Source organism: Mchenga conophoros, linkage group LG12, assembly GCF_057382185.1.
Source record: "Mchenga conophoros isolate Kocher_MC1m ecotype Shallow Benthic linkage group LG12, M_conophoros_male_GT1.1, whole genome shotgun sequence".
In the NCBI taxonomy this organism is placed as follows: domain Eukaryota; kingdom Metazoa; phylum Chordata; class Actinopteri; order Cichliformes; family Cichlidae; genus Mchenga; species Mchenga conophoros.
Genome location: NC_140537.1, coordinates 21,817,620 through 21,836,395, shown reverse-complemented (window position 1 = coordinate 21,836,395; position 18,776 = coordinate 21,817,620). Strand labels below are relative to the sequence as shown.

General features: G+C 43.0%; 1 protein-coding gene and 1 pseudogene across 1 annotated transcript; both read right to left on the bottom strand.

Annotated features, from left to right (window-relative positions):
• Positions 1-1,898: 1,898 nt before the first annotated feature.
• Positions 1,899-3,897, bottom strand: LOC146562620 (uncharacterized; annotated as a pseudogene).
• Positions 3,898-6,761: 2,864 nt separating this feature from the next.
• LOC146562619 (beta-1,3-galactosyl-O-glycosyl-glycoprotein beta-1,6-N-acetylglucosaminyltransferase-like) lies at positions 6,762-8,916 on the bottom strand. The gene is made up of 4 exons (XM_085293138.1): positions 8,609-8,916; positions 8,412-8,505; positions 7,903-8,307; positions 6,762-7,783 (listed from the first exon to the last, which is right to left on the bottom strand). Exons 1-4 carry the CDS (start codon positions 8,914-8,916, stop codon positions 7,298-7,300), a joined length of 1,293 nt encoding a protein of 430 aa, XP_085149264.1. The 3' UTR covers positions 6,762-7,297.
• Between the last annotated feature and the right edge of the window lie 9,860 nt (positions 8,917-18,776).

Here is an 18,776-nt window from a genome sequence, read left to right as displayed (position 1 = left end):
TACCCGAGTGTCCAGAACATATGGTCGCAGGTCTGCTGATACGATTACAAAATCGATCATCGACCTACGGCCTAGAGTGTCCTGGTGCCACGTGCACTTATGGACACTCTTATGTTCGAACAGTGTGTTCGTTATGGCCAAACTGTGATTAGCACAGAAGTCCAATAACAGAGCACCGCTCGGGTTCAGATCAGGGAGGCCGTTCCTCCCAATCACGCCCCTCCAGGTCTCGCTGTCGCTACCCACGTGAGCATTGAAGTCTCCCAGCAGGACAACAGAGTCTCCAGGTGGAGCACCCTCCAGCACCCCCCCCCCCCCCCCCCCCCCAGGGACTCTAAGAAGGCGGGGTACTCTGAACTGCCACTCGGCGCATAAGCGCAGATGACAGTCAGGACCCGTTCCCCGACCCTAAGGCGCAGGGAACAAACCCTCTCGTCCACCGGGAAAAACCCCAACGCACCGGCAGCAAGCCGAGGGGATATTAGGATACCCACCCCAGCCCGCCGTCTCTCACCAGGGGCAACTCCAGACTGAGACAGAGTCCAGCCCCTCTCCAGGAGACTGGTTCCAGAGCCCAAGCCATGTGTAGAGGTGAGCCCGACTATATCTAGCCGGTACCTCTCAACCTCACGCACTAACTCAGGCTCCTTCCCCACCAGAGAGGTGACATTCCATGTCCCTATTGCCAGTCTTGGCAGCCGGGGGTCAGTCCGCCAGGGCCTCCGCTCCTGGCCACCACCCGGCACACAATGCACCCAACCCCTATGGCGCCTCCTGCGGGTGGTGGGCCTGCGGGAGGATGGGCCCATGTCTCCTCTTCGGGCTGTGCCCGGCCGGGCCCCATGGACTAAGGCCCGGCCACCAGACGCTCGCCCTCGGGCACCCTCCCCGGGCCTGGCTCCAGGGCGGGGCCCCGGTAACCCTATCCCGGGCAGGGTAAACTGTTCCCTCGGTTTCCTTTTCATAAGGGTCTTATGAATCGCTCTTTGTCTGGTCCCTCACCCAGGGCCAATTTTCCACTTTCCCTCAAGTAATTAATGCTTGTCACATCAAAGTATTTTATTTACATCAGATTACTTTAAAAAATCATGTTTGATGTACTAATATTAATCTATTATCATAATATCAATGTATTGCATAATGTCAATATATTTTAATATTTAACACCAACTTATTTTTATTTGCCAGTGGTACGCAATGATATTACGTAATGTAAACACATTGCAATTACAATTATGTTCTTGCAAGACAAATTATGGCTTTAAATCCTACTTAATTTTTTCAATTGAAATATTAACTGATCATTATTGACAAAAAAGGCAAAGACTGAGTGCTACTGAACAATACACCTTTATTAAACTGTAACAGCAGTGAAAGCAGCAATTCTGCCATGAACAAGTCCAAAATCGCATCCATATAAACTTGTTAACACATTTTTAAAGATAGCCTGCAGAAATAACTAAAAGAAAAAGTTAGTTTGAGAATATATTTGCAAATGTTTCACAAAAAACTGACCTTAGCAGCAAATAAAAGAAAGTGCTTATAGATGATCCTGTCATCTCTTACATATAACATTTGTATTAATTACACAATTGAAAATGTAAACTAAATTAAAACTACCTGAAAAAAAGCAACACGCTTTTATGAATAAACAGATTTACACAAATATAACTTGTGTGTTATTTGACAACAGTTTCAGCTTCTGTACAAGTATTTACCTGTACAAGATTTCAACTAAGTTGAGCCTTAAATGACATTGTTACACAACTAATACCAAACACCTACATGAATTTTAATCTTCATTTTAAACATGTAAGCAGGACATTAAGGTTGATTTAGAACATATTGCTAAAAATCGTCAGTAAAAATTTCTTACAACACGATACCAAAAGGAAAAATCATCCTGCATTGCAGTCACATGAGGGGAAAGCAATAAAAACATAAGCAGTATAACGTTACTGAACACAAAATGAAAAACTGCAAAGAATTGCAGAAGTCCAGTCTTTGACTTCTCAATGAAACAGATGGGTTTTTTAAAGCAAGAACTTTAGAGAGTTTAGCTCCATCCAGTTCCATGAAAACCTTCTGGAAAACATCAAAGTTGTAGCGAAGGTCCGCAGGGTAGGCAAGGTTTAATGCATACATGAGTCCAAATAGCATTATCACAGCAAATGCTACATTATCCAAATTCTTCGCCACACTGATGCCTGAAAGGACAACTCTTGTTTATCTGCTGAAGCTTGCTCTTTAAGAAGATAAATTCAAACAGTGGTGTCTTCAACAATCTCACTGATGGCACGTTCTTCCATGCCCTGTAAAAAAGAAGCCATGTTAGTCATTTCATGCCAAGTAAGTAATATGACACTGTGGAAAGTCCGAAAAAAGAGGAAAAAAAAGACAAGTACATACCACATACTCCTGGATAAGCCAGCGTCTTCACCCATGTAGATACACACTCAGCATCAACATCTTCACACTGAAATGAAATGTATGTAATTAGCATCTTCATTCAGCCCTTGTCCTTCATTTAAGTTTTACTAGTGTACTTTACATAAATGTTTTTAAAGTAAAGGCACACAAATTAATAATAGGTTTACTGGCAATTAATAATAAGTTGACAAAGTGAAGGTTAAAAAAACAAGCAGATGTAAAAATACAAAATGAGAGAATTTATCATGGGAAAACATTTGAAATCTTCCACAATTGTAAAGTTTCATCCAAAGAGGATCATGTTAAGTGAATGTTGAGGCTTTATCACTTACATTATCCATTTATGCCACAATTATTTTCAGTATTAGTCCAAGCTCTCATCTTCTGTTGACCAACTTCACCAGGTTGTCCAAGTGGAGAGCCAGCTGAGCCACGAACTTTGTCTGAGGGGGGATGGTGGCAATTCTCTTAAACTCAGCGTTGATCTGAAAACATGAGCACAGAGGAATGAGCTTCAAAGGTTTAATACCTGGAAGAAGGCTGCAATCACTCATGCTGAAGAAATGGGCTGTCAAATAACAACTGTGCCTTAACCATTTTAGGCTAATACCACAAGAACACCGTGTATGAGGCAAACCTTACCTCATGGAAATCAATTAGAGCAGGCCATCTTGCCATGAAAGCCTCCACCATTGGTGCATCACGAACAACTTCATGTCTTCTGTATGAAAAAGTCTTTTCCATCTTGAGTTTCACCAACTCTGTTACTCTTTTTTTATGTCCATGTGGTGGGCTTTGACACGTCAATAGCTTTAAGAGTCCCTTTGTCTGCTACTTCTGAAACTGAGGTGAGGTTAGGAAACTCATTCCCAAGCAAGAAATCCATAAACTGAAGTCTGAAACTGCCCTGAAGACAACACTGTCTCTTGACTTCAACGATGAGATCCTCAGTTGATTCAGGCGCTCCATTAGAGAGCGAGCCTTCGACAGGTTCCGTCAGCCAAAACAGTCTTTAGGACCATAGGACTCCCCATAGGACTCTGTAGGAAAAAAAGAATTAAATATCAGACATTCAGAAAGAATCATTTCAGTTTAGTTTTCATAAAGCTATCCATACCCAATACTCAAAGTTATAAAGATCAGACATAAAAAAAAGAAGAATTTATTTAATGAAATACATGCTACTGAAGCTATTACACTTATATGAACACCTTTTAATTCTATATGCCTTTTTAAAGTTACAATGTGGACTGATCCAATCTCATAGCCAACCAATGGATAAGTATCAAGGAGTTCACAGAGTGTATATTCTTGTGGATACTGGGCTGAGCTCAAAAGCTGTGTCGTGCTCTCTGTACCAGCCACCAAGCTCTCTGACAATGTAGAATATGCTGTGGTACAATGCAGATATGGTTTTTCAGTATTCTGGCAATCCACCTGCTGCCCTTTGGGCCAGTACCATTCCATTTCTATAAGTTATGCCCTTTAATGTCACACACTGTGCAAGGTTGACCTCTAGAATGTCAGGGAATATGTACCTAATAATAATAAGCTATCTCCTCTTTAAGCAAATCTACTAGAGAGGCAGATACAGCTGAGACCTCTAATTCAGACTTGCCAAGAGATGGGGAGTTTAGATGGTAAGCTATCATCATCTGATGTTTTGACTTCTGTAATCATAAAGGTAAAAATTCCACCATCACAAAAAACATTCATTTTAATTGAAAAAAGATATTCCAGTCCAGAAGAGCATCAATGGTTTCTTTAAAGTACCAATCTTTCTCTCATTTATACATAATGTTTTGAGAAGCAGCTCACATATGTTCTACACAAAGTAGAAAAAAAGCGGGGGAAAGGGTCCTAATTTTTGTTAGGACAATGTTGGAAAATTCACAATACATCACTTAATAAGACATACTCTGTTGAACAAACTTATCTCCTTGTAGATATCTGCTGTATTATTTGGGCATGACCGATAGAATAGTCAAGTGACACTACACCTAAAACAATGACTAAATGGAAAAATGATTTGGCATTTATGGGCACAGGTTCTTAAACCCACGTCTAAGGTGGCAGGATCCTTATTATAACTTGAGTGTGTGTCCTCAGCAAGAATTAAGGTATGGCACTGTGCTCCCAGCTTCTTAAACTCTGACGGTTACAGCCAGACTAATTACCCACTGTAGCCATAGCTAGCACAAGTAACACAAACACTATTGCGCTCTCTCAGTGACGTTTTAACTTGCTAAGCCATCAAAAACGTCAGTGCTCTCTGTCACATGCATAAATTCCATATCTGACCGACAACAGCTGCTTTCTCCCGACTATGTGCAATTTGTTACTATTTTTCAGCTTTAGCCACAAAGCTAATACCAACTTTAGCTAGCACTGTAAAAACAACATGTAGATGCATTACAGACTACTTTTTATATAGCATGCATGCACTACAACAATTCTGTGAAAACGTACCGAACTAAAACAAATGTATTTAAATTACTTACCTTCTCAGTATGCCTGACTCGGTGCCAAAGGTTGCATGTGGCTAAACAGTCTTCCAGAATCTGGCGGTCAATTGCGCTCTCCTTAAATTATGTTGTTGTCTTATTGGATAAGACTCTAGGTCTTATTATCCAATCATATTTAGTTGTTGTCTTTGAATATATTGCATCATTTCCGGTTGTGGTCAAACATGATTACAATGGTTTTAGTATTCTAATTTAGTCACTTTAAATCAATGCAAGAAAAATGAGTAGTCTCAGTATTGTTTATAATCAAGTAAATAGTACTTTATTTAATCATGTAAATAAGAGAAACATGAAAGGCTTGTGTAGCATTAACTAAATTCATTTGTGCAAATTCAAAAGCCTCCCAATTCCCATTTTTTCAGTGCTGGAGCATTTCTCCCTGGAATGTTCTACCACCCCCTCTTTTCAGAAGTTTCTTATTGTTAAAAGGAAATGTTTTCTTCCCACTGTTTTTATCTATGTGAGCCACATGGCTTACAATTTTTAATCAGATTCATCACAGGGTTATTGTGGATTAATTTTGATTAATCAGGATTAAATATCATTCATTTTTATTCTATATTAATCGCATTTTATTTTGCATGAGCAAACAGAAAATGGGAGAATATACGCACTTAACATTTTTATTGAACATCTTGAACATTCATGTTAACAAAAGACTCTGTAAACATTTATGCTCTGCGCATTTATATGGACAGAACCCAGAGTGTCAGATAAAGTGACCAGCTGTTCGTGTCTTGGGCTCAACCACACATGGGAAAGCCTGTGTCTAAACAGCGCCTCTCCCATTGGATAGTAGGAACAATTGCCCTGCCTATAGTAGCAGGGGCCTTCAGCCTCCTGCTGGCTTGCGTGCGCATTCCACTAGAAGTCTGGCGACCTCATGGGCTCTCTTTAGGGGAGTTTCTATTCAGGAGGTGTGTGCAGCTGCATGCTGGGCCTCACCTCACACATTTGCTAGGTTTTACAGGTTAGATGTAACAGCACCTAACCTAGCGCATTCAGTCCTCAGTGCAGGTTCTTCCCAGGTGGGAGCTTCTCCCCTGTGAAGTGATGTTGGGGACAGTTGTCTTCTTAACAGGCATGTCTGGCAATCCGGGAGTCAGTATTTCTCCGATAGTGAGACACAAAACAAATGCTATGAAAGTGAACTTAACCCTTTAAGACCTACCACAAAACCAAGTCCACCAGAGCTTAAATTATATTTTTACATGCTGTAGTGCCATTTTTGGGAGCATTTCAAGGTGATATACATCAATACAACCATTATAGCCCAAATTTTAATAATATGTCTGCATTAAGTGCATAGTAATTACATAAATTGCAAAAAAGTGCAATAAACTACAAAAAAAATTTTAAATCGTTTTTGTTTTTTTAACATATATTTCTAGTTAAAAAATTTCTAGAGGGCTTATCCCTCAAAACTGTAAATACAAAAAAGTTGCACAAAATAGTTTCCCACCACAGGAAATTTATTTTAAGTGTCTTCATAGTTTTTATTTTTGAAATACACCAATTTTTATATACTGCAGGAAAAACGAAAATAAACATTATAATGCAAATTTGCAAAAAAAACCAGCATGTGGATCAAAACAAACTATTTCCAGCAGTGCAATATGAGTACTAAGCATCCCAGAAACAACACAGAAAGTCATAAACTCAAACATAACTTTTAAAAACACCAGTATAAACTTATGATTTGAATTTCAAACACATAGGCTTTTGCAGGGTGAGGTCTATAAATACTCTATAGGCTCTTCTTGTTCGTGTGTTTCTTTTATTTATGTATTTCTATTAGTGCTATTTCTGCTATTACAGTGTATGTGTAATATGACAATGTTTAAAATGCAGGAGAGAAAAAAAAGAAGGAAAAGAAATGAACAGGGGAGAAAATAGACAAAAATATAAAAGGATAGACCACAAATAGAAAAGTGTGATGGATTGTCAACTGCTGCACATGTAAGGAAAAAAAACATACAGCACCTGAAACAGGAAAAAAAAAGTGAAAAAGGATAGATACACAAATCAACAAATCCTGTTATGTGTAAGTGTTTTTGTATGTATCTTTGTAACAAAATGTACTTGATAATGTGGGTGGGAAATCACAATAACAATCCCCAGCAGCCGATGGAGATAGGGGCAGCCAACCCCATTTATCCTCAACTCAGGAAAGCACTGACACCACATTTAAAGCAACAGATATAAAGAAACTGTTGTACATTCCTAAAATCTCCTCAACACCTATAACACATCTTTGACAATCATGACCCAACACTACCGAAGAATCTGTTTATAGTTTATCTTTTAGTATTGTCTTTCATAATAATTAATAAACACTTCACCTAAACTAACTCAGTCAGTGCCTTGTATCTCAGATATTTCTCCAAGCAGTAGATAGCAATGAGATCTCTGTCTGCATCAAACTTATTGGCAAAAAGGTGATGCTGTTCAGTCAACCACTGCAGGTCTCCAGCACCATACACACATATTGATCTGACATGGTGGCCTTTACATTCTGGGTATACTGCTTGCAGAGAACCCTCTGACCCCTCGTGCCCCTGCCACTTCACCATCCGTGCAATTGCATTCATGTCTGTCATGTCAAATTTACTGTTGGGCCATGTTGAACCAGGAACACCAGGCATTCGTTGTATTGTTGCCCACAGAAACTCATCAGGACTGTAGGTGTCTTTGGCCCACTCAATGAGGGCCTGTATTCGCTTGTCTTCCAACACACTGCGAATGTAACCTCGGTTGACCACAATGTAGGCATTTCCTGATAGTATAGGGAGATTGAAGGGAGCTGGATCCTTTGTTTTTCCTATTGGCTGGGACAATTAAAAGGTTAACATGATGGGGAGTCAGTCTGAGTTGAAGGTTTTTAGAATAGCAAAGAGAATTGATAATAGCTACATCATACATTATGAAAAATATCCAAAAGAAGTACCTGCATTTTTCCATCAACTACTTGGTAAACATTCATCACCCTCTTCTTCTTTCCTTGAGACATTTCTTCCGACTCCAAACTGTTACCTCCTTTTAGTGAACGCAAAGCTTGCACAATTTCCAAATTAGTTTTTAGAGGGAAATCCTGACCACAGAGGTTGATGAAGTATTTCCATGTTGTACTGGTGTTATAGAGATCAGCCATGCAGTTAAGATCAGCCTGTACACGTGTCCATCCAGCGTAGACCACATCCACAGTCTTGCTGACCATGAACACATTTGGGAAACAGGAAGTAATGGCATTGATGGCAATAAAGACTGAGGCCGGTGCTTTTTTGTCCACATGGACACAATAAATATTTTGAGGTGCGTAGATAGCTCGCAGTAGTCGTTCAAAGCTATGAACCTATGAATAAAAAGAATTTAATTGAATGTATCAATTAGTAATTTAAAAATTTTTACACCTGCTGCTGAGCTTTTCAGTAAACTTTGAATATAGAAAATACATACCTTGTGATGGACAACCATAGAGTAAGCTAGTGGAAAGTCCTCTTCTTCCTTGCTTAATGGGAAAGTTATATATTTCCTCCTCATCTTGAATTCACTGTAAATTCAAAATTTTGAAGACGCAATGTTGCTTTTAAATTCCATATATTTAAATCGTTACTAAGAGGTAATTAGTGAAACCTGTGATTTAAAGCACAAACCTGCAGTCTTTGGTTGCATTGATATAATACTCATCAGGAATCTGAGTACTCTTCTGAAAGTCTTTGGTGATGGTCAGTAATTTGGCTTGCTGTATTTCATCCTTCTCTCCCTGCAGGATTGCTGAGCAGTTGCAAACTTTCTCTGGGCTCTCATCATCATCGGTATACTCTAGCCATTGATACCTGAGGATGTAGGCAGCACTTCTGCCTGTTTTCAATTGACTAAGTAGGATAAACATCCACAGTGATCCCAGTACAGCAATGAACTGCAATAATTGTAGCCGCCAGCCTCGTTTTGGAAACCACATTATTTACAGTAATCAAATCTCGAATATAATAAAATTAAAGTGTGTGAGAGCTGCTAAAATGTCTGACAGACACTTCTGGTGCCATAAAATAATAATGAACAATATTTAATAATGCATAGATAAGTTTACTTTCACGAAGGTATGCTGGTTAGTCTGTCCATCACTGCACCTGGAACGATGAGAGAACATGAGTTAGTAGGAAAGAAATATATGTTTTGTTTTGGAGGAAAGAAGGCTCAGGGTTTAAGTAGTCATCATCATGGGCTCATCCGATTAGAATGAGAATAAGCAGTCATCAATCATTTGCAGGTTTTGTCGTTTTATTGAATAATGGGTAAAGGAAAGACACACATGGACTGCTATCTCTCAGCTGCCGCCCCATGTGGGAGTGAGGAAAGAGTGAGCTGCAGGTGAGTGCAGTCCTTAAGGCCAAGCACCAGACCCAATCAAAGGTGAGGAAAGAAACAAGGTGCATCTGGTGAAGTGAATGTGCTGAAAGGTGAGCCTTTACAACATGTTTGTTTTGGGGTTTTTTGTTGCTTTTTTAAAATGCACCTGTAATTTTTATATTTTTGGCCATTTTAAAACATTTTAAAGTAGTAACAAGAGTAAGAAATTAGCAATCGCTAACTTTTTTTTAGCTGTAGTATCCCTATCAAATTCAAACCAACATAAAGCGATAAGAAAATCTAAATATGTTAAAGAGCACCTCTAACACTTTCTGCAAGGTCGATATTTTTTTTTGTTTGATCTGAAATCCCTTCTGCAAACTCTGCCTTCTAAAATTTTAAGAACTTTAGAAAATAATAATGACATGTTGAAATATCAGGCAACACCATATATGTGAGAATCTCTGTAGTTTTAACACCATAAAACTCTCTAGACTTATTTGTTCTATCAATCAATCAATCAATCAATCAGTCTTTATTTATAAAGCACTTTTCATACAAAAAATGTAGCACAAAGTGCTTTACATAGTTAAAAGCAGCCCACCCCACCCTCCAACTCACTCCCCACACTCTCATTAACATAAATGATGTGAATACACACATATCCCCCCCCCCCCCCCCCCCCCCCCAAACTGTTACACCCCATGCACAGCTGGTACAAGTACGGCACCAAAGAGCGACGTCTTCCCTCATGTGATACCAATAGAATCGGGTTCGTAGTCTGGCCACAGTCCTCTCGACACCAAAATGTCCACCCACTGGCCCTTCGTGCATCTGGCCCATCACTTCTGGTTGTAGCTTGCGTGGCAGTACGATTTGGGGATAGAACTGGGTCTCGTCAAGGCAGTAGAAGCGACGGACCAGAACTCCATCTCTGAAGTAGAGCCGATTCCATTGAGCCCAGTATGTCTTAGTGGCTGGGCTGCATGGTGAAACGATAGTCCATGGGGGGCGCTCACTGCTGGCCTCCATCCAGGCGCGTATGGGTGCAATGTCTGCATCAGCGTCCTGGGCTTGGCTCAGCTCCCCCATGGTCCAGCCATGAAACAGAGAAGCAGTATCAAGGGTTTTAGCCACATATACTTTCTCAGTCAGCTTTACAGTATGTGTATTAGTGGACATGTTCTGGTGTGATATGTCTGTTCTAGTGTGAATTGTCTGTTCTGAGATGTCTGTGTTGATAGGAGTGTTTTGACATAAAATGTCTGACTTTGTAAGAGCAGTTTGGTCTAAAGTCTTTGTTTCTGGTGTGGTGGTGTTATGACTTACCCCCACTAGACACACCGCTGTAGTAGTCGGTTGTCCCTCCACCCTCACCGGACTCAGCAACAGGGAGCTGGTGTCAGAGTCCAACTCGCATTGAACTGCCTGATGACTGGCCCCCCCGAGATGCTTGGGGGGGTCCTGCACTCTGCATGGACAGGACTGGCGACAGGGTCTTCTGGAGAGGCTATCAGCATTGGTGTGCACTCGACCTGGACGGTGGATGATCTCAAAGTTGTACTCGGCAAGCTTCTCGAGCCATCGAGCTAATTGTGTCATGGTCCTGGGTCGGTGACCCAGCGCTTTAAGTTTATTATTAGCATTTTCCAATTTATTATCATGATTATTATTATTGTTTGAGTTCTACGTGTTATATTCGGTCTGCGTCTGTATCTGTCTGTCTATGGTGTCACCCCGTCTGTTTGTGAATCTGTCTGTTTAGTTCAATGTCTTGTCTGGTTCCATGTGTCTGAGTTTCCTGTTTTATTGTGAAGGTCTGTGTCGTATGTGAGTGTGCTCAGTTTACGTTTCCCCTGTCTCGTCAGCTGTGATTTCTCCCAGGTGTGTTCCCCTCCTGTCTCTTATCCCTTGATTACTGCCATCTGTGTATTTAAGCCCTGTGTTTCTCTGTGTCAGTGTCACGTCGTACCCTCAGATTATGCCTGTGTGTTTCTGTTCTCCATATTCCGTGTTCACTTCAGGTTTTGTTTTTGTACCAGCAATAAAGCTGAGGTTTTGAGTTTCACGTTTGTGTCTGAGTCCTGCGTTTGGATCCTCCTCTCCGCCTGCCCGCACACAGAGCCCTGACAAATGGTCCCTCTGGCTCTTTCATTTTTGTTAGCCACCGTAGACTGCTATGGTCTGTGCGCACTTTGAAAGGCCGTCCAAGGAGATACTGGCGAAAGTGGGACGTGAAATCCACGACGGCTAGTAGTTCACGTCGTGTGGTGCAGTAGTTTTGTTCAGTTCTTGATAGCTTACGACTGCCATATGCCAGCACACGTTCCACGCCCTGTTGCATCTGTGACAGCACCGCGCCGATGCCAGTGTCGCTGGCATCAGTGTCTAGTGTCATTTCTCCATGGTCAAGTGGATAGCCAAGAACAGGGGCAGAGGTGAGTCGACACTTCAGCTTGTCGAAAGCTGCTTGGTGCTCAGCATGCCACTGAAAATGTGCATTCTTCTTGGTCAGGTTGTGCAGGGGTTCGGCTATAGAGGCAAAATCTTTCACAAACCGGCGGTAATATGAGGCCAGGCCGATGAAGCGTCTGACCTCCTGGATGGACGTAGGTGTGGGCCACGTCTGAACTTTTTGAACTTTGCTGGGGTCGGTAGCCACACCATGCTCGGATACCACATGGCCAAGATAAGCAACTTCGCGGCGAAAGAGGCAGCATTTGGCAGGTTTCAGTTTCAAGTTAGCTTGTTGAAGTCTATAGAATACCTGGCCAAGCCGTTGCAGCATCCCCGACACGTCCTTAGCCAGCACGATGATGTCATCCAAGTAGACCAGGCAGGTCTCCCACTGCATGCCAGCCAGGACGCGGTCCATCAGCCGCTGGAACGTTGCCGGGGCATTGCATAGTCCAAATGGCATGACGTTCCACTCAAAGAGGCCTGTCCTAGTGCAGAAAGCGGCGGCCCTGCGTGCTCTAGGCGTCAGCTCAACCTGCCAGTAGCCTGATGCGAGGTCTAATGTGCTGAACCATCTGGCAGTTGAGAGTGTGTCCAGCGTGTCCTGGATGCGGGGCAGCGGGTAGGCGTCTGTTATGGTGCGGTCGTTGAGAGCCCTGTAGTCAATGCAGAGACGGTATGTCCCATCTTTCTTATGCACCATAACGATGGGCGAGGCCCAGCTGCTGCAGCTGCGTTGGGCGAGACCGCTCTGTAGACTGTCGTAGATCTGCTGATCAGCATTTTGCTGCTTTTCCCCTGCCATTCTTCGCGGATTTTGTTTGACTGGGGCACCAGGACGGGTTATGATGTCATGCTGCACAAGGCTGGTTCGGCCCAGGTCAGCAGGCCCTGTAGAAAACACATGTCCATAAGTGCAAAGCAAGCGTTTCAGTTGGAGCTGTTCATAGTCATTGAGGTCTGTGGAGCTCTGGGCATAGAGCTCCTGCAGGTGCAGAGGAACCACAGGAGGGCTGGTCAGAGAGTCTGCAGCTGGGGAGACCATGGAGGGTTCCACGGCCTCAGCTGGCTGGAGGAGCCCGGCAATGGATCCCGCCTTAATTGTTACTGCTTTATTGCCAAGGTTAAAAAGGCGAAGTGGGACAGCTTTAGAAGGCTGTGCGTTGACTAGGACTCTGGCGATAAGTACTTTGTGCTTCTCAACAAAACCTTTGGTGGGACTAAGCATCATGTCACCTCGAGCTGCTGCACCAGGATGCACATTGCTCTTGCCCCCGGTTCCACCACCACAGTTCTAGCTATTCTCACTGCGTGTGACTTTGTACTGGCTTCGGTTTGGTAGTAGAGTACCTCTTCACCGAAAAGGATGATGCGGCGTTTGCCAAAATCAAGATGTGCTTCAGCTTGAGTGAGGAAGGGATGCCCAAGCAGCACCTCATTTCCTGCTATATCTGCCACCAAGAAATCAACATCCACCTGTCGATTGTTGATATTGACAGGTATCTGGGCTTCACCTAGCACCGGCACGTCCCCAGGTCCCACACCAAGCAAGGTCTCAACAACTGAGGGCTGTAGTGGTGGTCTCACGTCTGGGTAGATGGAGTTGTAGTAGGGCAGCGGCAGCACGCTCCTCCGGGCTCCACTGTCCAAAACAGCACATACCTCCACTTCGTAGAGGCGCATGGGGATACTCATTTCTTGGCTTTGGCACTTAAGGTGGAGCACAGTGGGTTTTGGGCTGTCCCAAGGGCTACTGTTCAATGTTAAGGCCTTGGTGGTTTTGTGAGGGGAAGGGCACTGCTTTTGGACATGGCCCCAACCTTGACAGTTATGGCAGCGAACCCCACTCCTTTTAAAGTTTCTGTGATTGTTCGGTGTTGTCGAGGGTGTGTGTGGGGCAAAACGATTCGGTGAGGGGCTAGCTGCAGGTGCATGCTCAACAACAGTCTCATCTCTGTCTTTTTCTCTGACGACGGCAGCTCGGGGCCGGCGTTCAGCTGCGTTACGGGCTCCTTGCTGCATGGCACTGGTTACATAAGATGCAGCCCTTTTAGTGGTTTCGTGTCGGTGGGCTATTTCGTATGCACAGGCAAGTGTGGCTGGGTGCCTCTCTAGCAACTTCTGTACTATTTCTGCATCACCCAGCCCATTGGTGAAAACTTCAACAGCTATAGAGTCTTGTTCAATCTCTGCTCTATTACCATATGCAACAGCCACTTTCCCATAAATGTCATCTCTGAAAACATGCAGGGCCTCACCAGGTTTACGCACTCGCTGCCTCAGTTCTACAGCAACAGCAGCTGCATGGTCAGAAGAAGGGCCATATGCAGTTTCCAGTTCGTCCACCAGGCGGCGGTAATCCCATTTGGATGAGCGGGGATTTCTGTGGATAATGGCCCCTGCTGCTCCAACTAGGCAGAATTTAAGCTGAGTTGTCATTGTTTTTTCTGACCAATAGTTGGCTTCAGCGCAGCTCTCAAACCTGTGCAGAAATTCCTTCCACGGTGTGGTGCCGTCATATTGGCCCGGACGTAGGGTGGGGACTCTCTCTCTAGTGTCACCGTCCTCTTCACTGTCAGATGGGGGCTGTCGGGGCACACAGCGGGTCTTGCCTGGTTTCGAGCGGGGTTTATGCTGTGCAGTGATTTCCCCATAGCTAATGGCTTCATTAAGGCTACTGGAAGGCATACATTGCATGGGTGTATTTAACATTGCGTTAAACTGAGCCGGTGTGCTGTGTACAAAACTGTCCATGTGAGCGGAGGAAAATGGGTTTGAGTCTGGATAGTGGATTTTCATTTGGGGAGTAGGAACTGGATAATAGTTCATGCTGCTGCCTGTGTTTCTCTCACGGCCGTAGCTGCGGCATTCAGCATCAACGAAGGGATTCGTGCGGGAAAACTGCGGCCGGGCAGGACCATCGGGCGGCGCGAATACACACTCTCCATTAGCGTGTGTGTTAGCACAACTTTCGGCACACAGGAATGGGTTCATATGTTCACATTTAGTCACAGCTCTGTCTCTGTTAGCTTCCCTAATGCTCGCGGCACCCTCGGAGACACTGGTCAGCGATATGAACGGGTTGGAGTAATTGGTCTCAAGTCCGTACTTTTCACGAGAATGGCGAGCAGCGGCCATCGCTAGTTAGCTTAGCTACGGCTAATACACTTGTAATTACGGTCACTCGGCTCCTTTGACAACGTGAGAGGGTCCCTTCGTGGTCGCCAGTGTTAACCGTTCCTCGCCGTCAGTCCCCTGACCGTGGTCAGGAGACACGAGGGGAGATGCTTCCTCCAGGGCCGAAGTTTGTCCTCCTTCGGGGTTAACTCCCTTCACTTTTGTGGAGTAGTGAGACAGACAGAAATCAGCCGAGGCACTGGAGAGTACTGAAGAGATGAGGCTTTAATAACAGTACTGCACACTTCGGAAACACACTGCATAGCCTGTAGCCCGTTAGAACGCTGCTCCCGGTCGCCCTCTCTACCCATGACACACTTTCTCACTCTCTTTTCCCTCTTTCGCTCCCCGCGTTTCCTTCACGCGCATGCTCACACACACATCACATACACTCCTTACTGCACCCAGTCACACACAAGACAGCAATTCCCGCAACAATATGGTAAAAGCAGATCTGAGAGATAAGAAGGCCCAAGACCATTAAGACATTTAAAAACCAATAAAAGAACTTTAAAATCGATCCTGAAACACACGGGGAGCCAATGCAGCGATTCTAAAACCGGTGTAACGTGGGCCCGCCCTCTGGTTTTCGTCAGCACACGAGCTGCCGAGTTTTGCAAAAGTTGTAAAGTTGAAATATTCTTCTTAGGAAGACCAGAGAGCAGGGCATTACAGTAATCAATGCGACTGGTAATAAAAGCATGCATCAGCATCTCTGTGTTGGCCCAAGAGAGAATAGGGCGGACTCTGGCTATATTTTTTAGATGATAAAATCCAATTTTGGTTATATGTTTAATATGTGGGATAAAACCAAGCTCAGAGTCAAAAATAACACCCAGGTTTTTCACTTGTAGCGAAGGACATAGTGAAAATGCCTCTAATTTAGACAAGAGTTTCTCTCTCTGAGCCTCAGGACCGACGATTAAAACTTCAGTTTTGTCCTGGTTAAGCTGTAAAAAGTTTTCTGCCATCCAAGATCTTATATCTAAAATACAGTTAAAAAGGGCATCCATTGGTCTGGTGTCATCAGGAGACACAGAGATGTACAGCTGCATGTCATCAGCGTAACTGTGGAAGTTCACTCCATGCCTCCTGATGACACCACCGAGAGGGAGCATATACAAATTAAAAAGTACAGGGCCTAGAACCGACCCTTGAGGCACACCACATGTCATTTTATGGATCTTAGAGGAGCATGTATCCATACTCACCATAAAAGTTCTGTCAGAGAGATAGGAAGTGAACCAGTTGTGTACAGCACCAGAGAGGCCCACCATGTGTTTCAGTCTGTTTAAAAGAATAGCGTGGTCTACTGTATCAAAGGCTGCGCTTAGATCCAGTAGCACCAGGACTGAGAGCTTTTGGGAGTCCCAGTTACATCTAAGATCATTTAAAACCTTTAGGAGAGCCGTCTCTGTGCTGTGGTTCACCCTAAATCCAGACTGGAATATCTCCAGGATCTGTCTATCATTCAAAAAGTCATTAATCTGAGTAAAAACAAGTTTTTCTAAGATTTTACTTAAAAATGGTAAGTTGGATACAGGTCTGTAGTTATTAAAATCATTACAATCCAAATTGCTCTTCTTCAGAAGGGGTCTCACCACCGCCGTTTTAAAGGCAGCAGGGAAGACACCCAACTGAAGAGAGCAATTCATCATGTATAAAAGCTCAGCCTCGAAAAATCCATAAAGTGTTTTAAAGAGTGAAGAAGGGATTGGATCTAAAAGAAATGTGGTGGGTCTCACTGTGGAGAAAACTTTCTGAAGGTTCTCAGCATTAACCAGGACAAAGCTGTCCAGTGTCTCCTCAGGTACAATCGAGCCCTCAGATGTGTTTACAAACATATCGCGATTAGATAAAATATCAGATCTGATGGCGCTGATTTTTCCCCTGAAGTGGTCTGCAAACTGCTCACAGAGTGAGTCTGTGGGGGTTCTTTGGGAGCTGTTAAAATCAGGGTTAAATAAATGATCTATGGTGGAAAAGAGGACCTTGGGATTATTTTTGTTATTACTGATTATTTTGGCGAAGTATGAATTTCTTGAGTTCCTTAATGTATTATTGTACATTTTAAGTTGCTCGCAAAATATTTGATGGTTGATAGTATTTTTATTTTTCCTCCATCTCCTTTCTGCTGCCCTGCAATTTCTTTTGAGTTTTTTGACTTCTTCGTTTCTCCAGGGTGATGCATGTTTTACGTTAATCTTTTTGGTGGTGAGTGGAGCAACGGAGTCAATGCTTTTCTTCAGTTTGCTGTTGAAATGATTAAAAATCAAATCGCAGGGTGCAGGTAAAATCACAGGGGGGCATTCGTCTAAAACCCTGGTAAAATTTGCAGCCACTTCAGAGGTTAGATAGCGCCTCCTTACAGTTCGCACCGAGGTCTCCCGCTGAATAAAACCGGTTTACAACACATCTGCTGTTGTTGTTTAACTACATTCCATTCACTGTTACCTAGCACTCTGTGTACTGTAACCACAAACGGGGCAACTGAAGATTTAGATTCATTAAAAACAAAGGCCAAGTCAGTTTTTCTTTCTAGCCCTTTTAAAGTATTTTTCCTTTTATGGATAAAAGTATTCATTTCCCTTCATTTCCAAGATTTTTTTTAGTATAAGCCTGTTAAATGTCTAAAATCTAATTTATTTTAAATCTCCATCCATCCATCCACTTCCACTTATCCTTTTCAGGGTCGCTGGAGCCTATCCCAGCTGTCATAGGGCAAGAGGCAGGGTACACCCTGGACAGGTCGCCAGTCTGTCGCAGGGCCAACACACAGGGACAGACAACCATTCGCACTCACATTCACACCTAGTGGCAATTTGGATTATCCAATTAACCTATCCCCACAAGCTGCATGTCTTTGGACGGTGGGAGGAAGCCGGAGTACCCGGAGGGAACCCACGGAAACACGGGGAGAACATACAAACTCCACACAGAAAGACCCCGGCCTGATGGTGGAATTGAACTCAGGACCTTCTTGCTGTGAGGCAACAGTGCTAACCACCGTGCCACCGTGCTGCCTTATATTAGATCTGTGAACTAAAATTTAACATTTCTGTGTATTTAATCTGCCACTGCAGCAAAACATAAAAATCTGCAGTTCAGATCAAGGACCAACATAAAACTTTAAATTCAATAGGTTTTTTAAGGTAACATGCACAATAAGACAGCAGGAATTTGTGAAAATGAAGCAAAGGTTCTTTTTTTAAAAGTAAAAATATTCTATGAGGTAATTGAACTACACTACAAACAGGCATAAATCATGAAATGATGTTTGAACTTACCTGGAGTTTTGGCACAATAAATCTATTTTTCTATTATTCAGTTTCTTTCCTTGTGTGCTTTGGCATTCCTTTAAGCTTTCTGACAAATGTAACCTGCAGGACACATTTCCATCAGTTTAGTAGGTGAGGCATTAACAAACTGAAAACATCCTGTCAGTATTTTTCAGAGTAAAAACATCTTTTCAACTGACACATTTATTTCACACTTGATGATTTGTAGCCCTTACAAGAGTTTGTTAAATAAATATATACCAAACAGATCTTGGTAAGAGCAAATGGAAATATATTTAGGATAGAACAGGCAAGTATATTTCCCTGTACACCTGACCTTGGGAGTGAAACCCATCTAGCCAGCAGGATAATACTTCTAATAGAAATGAAATGCTTTTATTCTGAAAGATAAGTTGATCTTCCAGATAGTTCTCCTCTCTGCACATAATGCCACTGTTTCCACAGAGCAAACGGACCCGAAAACAGTGTAAAAGAATCACATGACTCTAAACTATTTCTATTATAAATATGGAGGGCATTTCATATATTATGTGGGCAT

Coding starts and splice junctions, on each gene's coding strand:
- LOC146562619 (XM_085293138.1), bottom strand. CDS start 8,916: ATGTGGTTTCCAAAACGAGGCTGGCGGCTACAATTATTGCAGTTCATT. Junction 8,506..8,608: donor AATGCAACCAAAGACTGCAG/GTTTGTGCTTTA, acceptor TTGAATTTACAG/TGAATTCAAGATGAGGAGGA. Junction 8,308..8,411: donor CTATGGTTGTCCATCACAAG/GTATGTATTTTC, acceptor TTTTATTCATAG/GTTCATAGCTTTGAACGACT.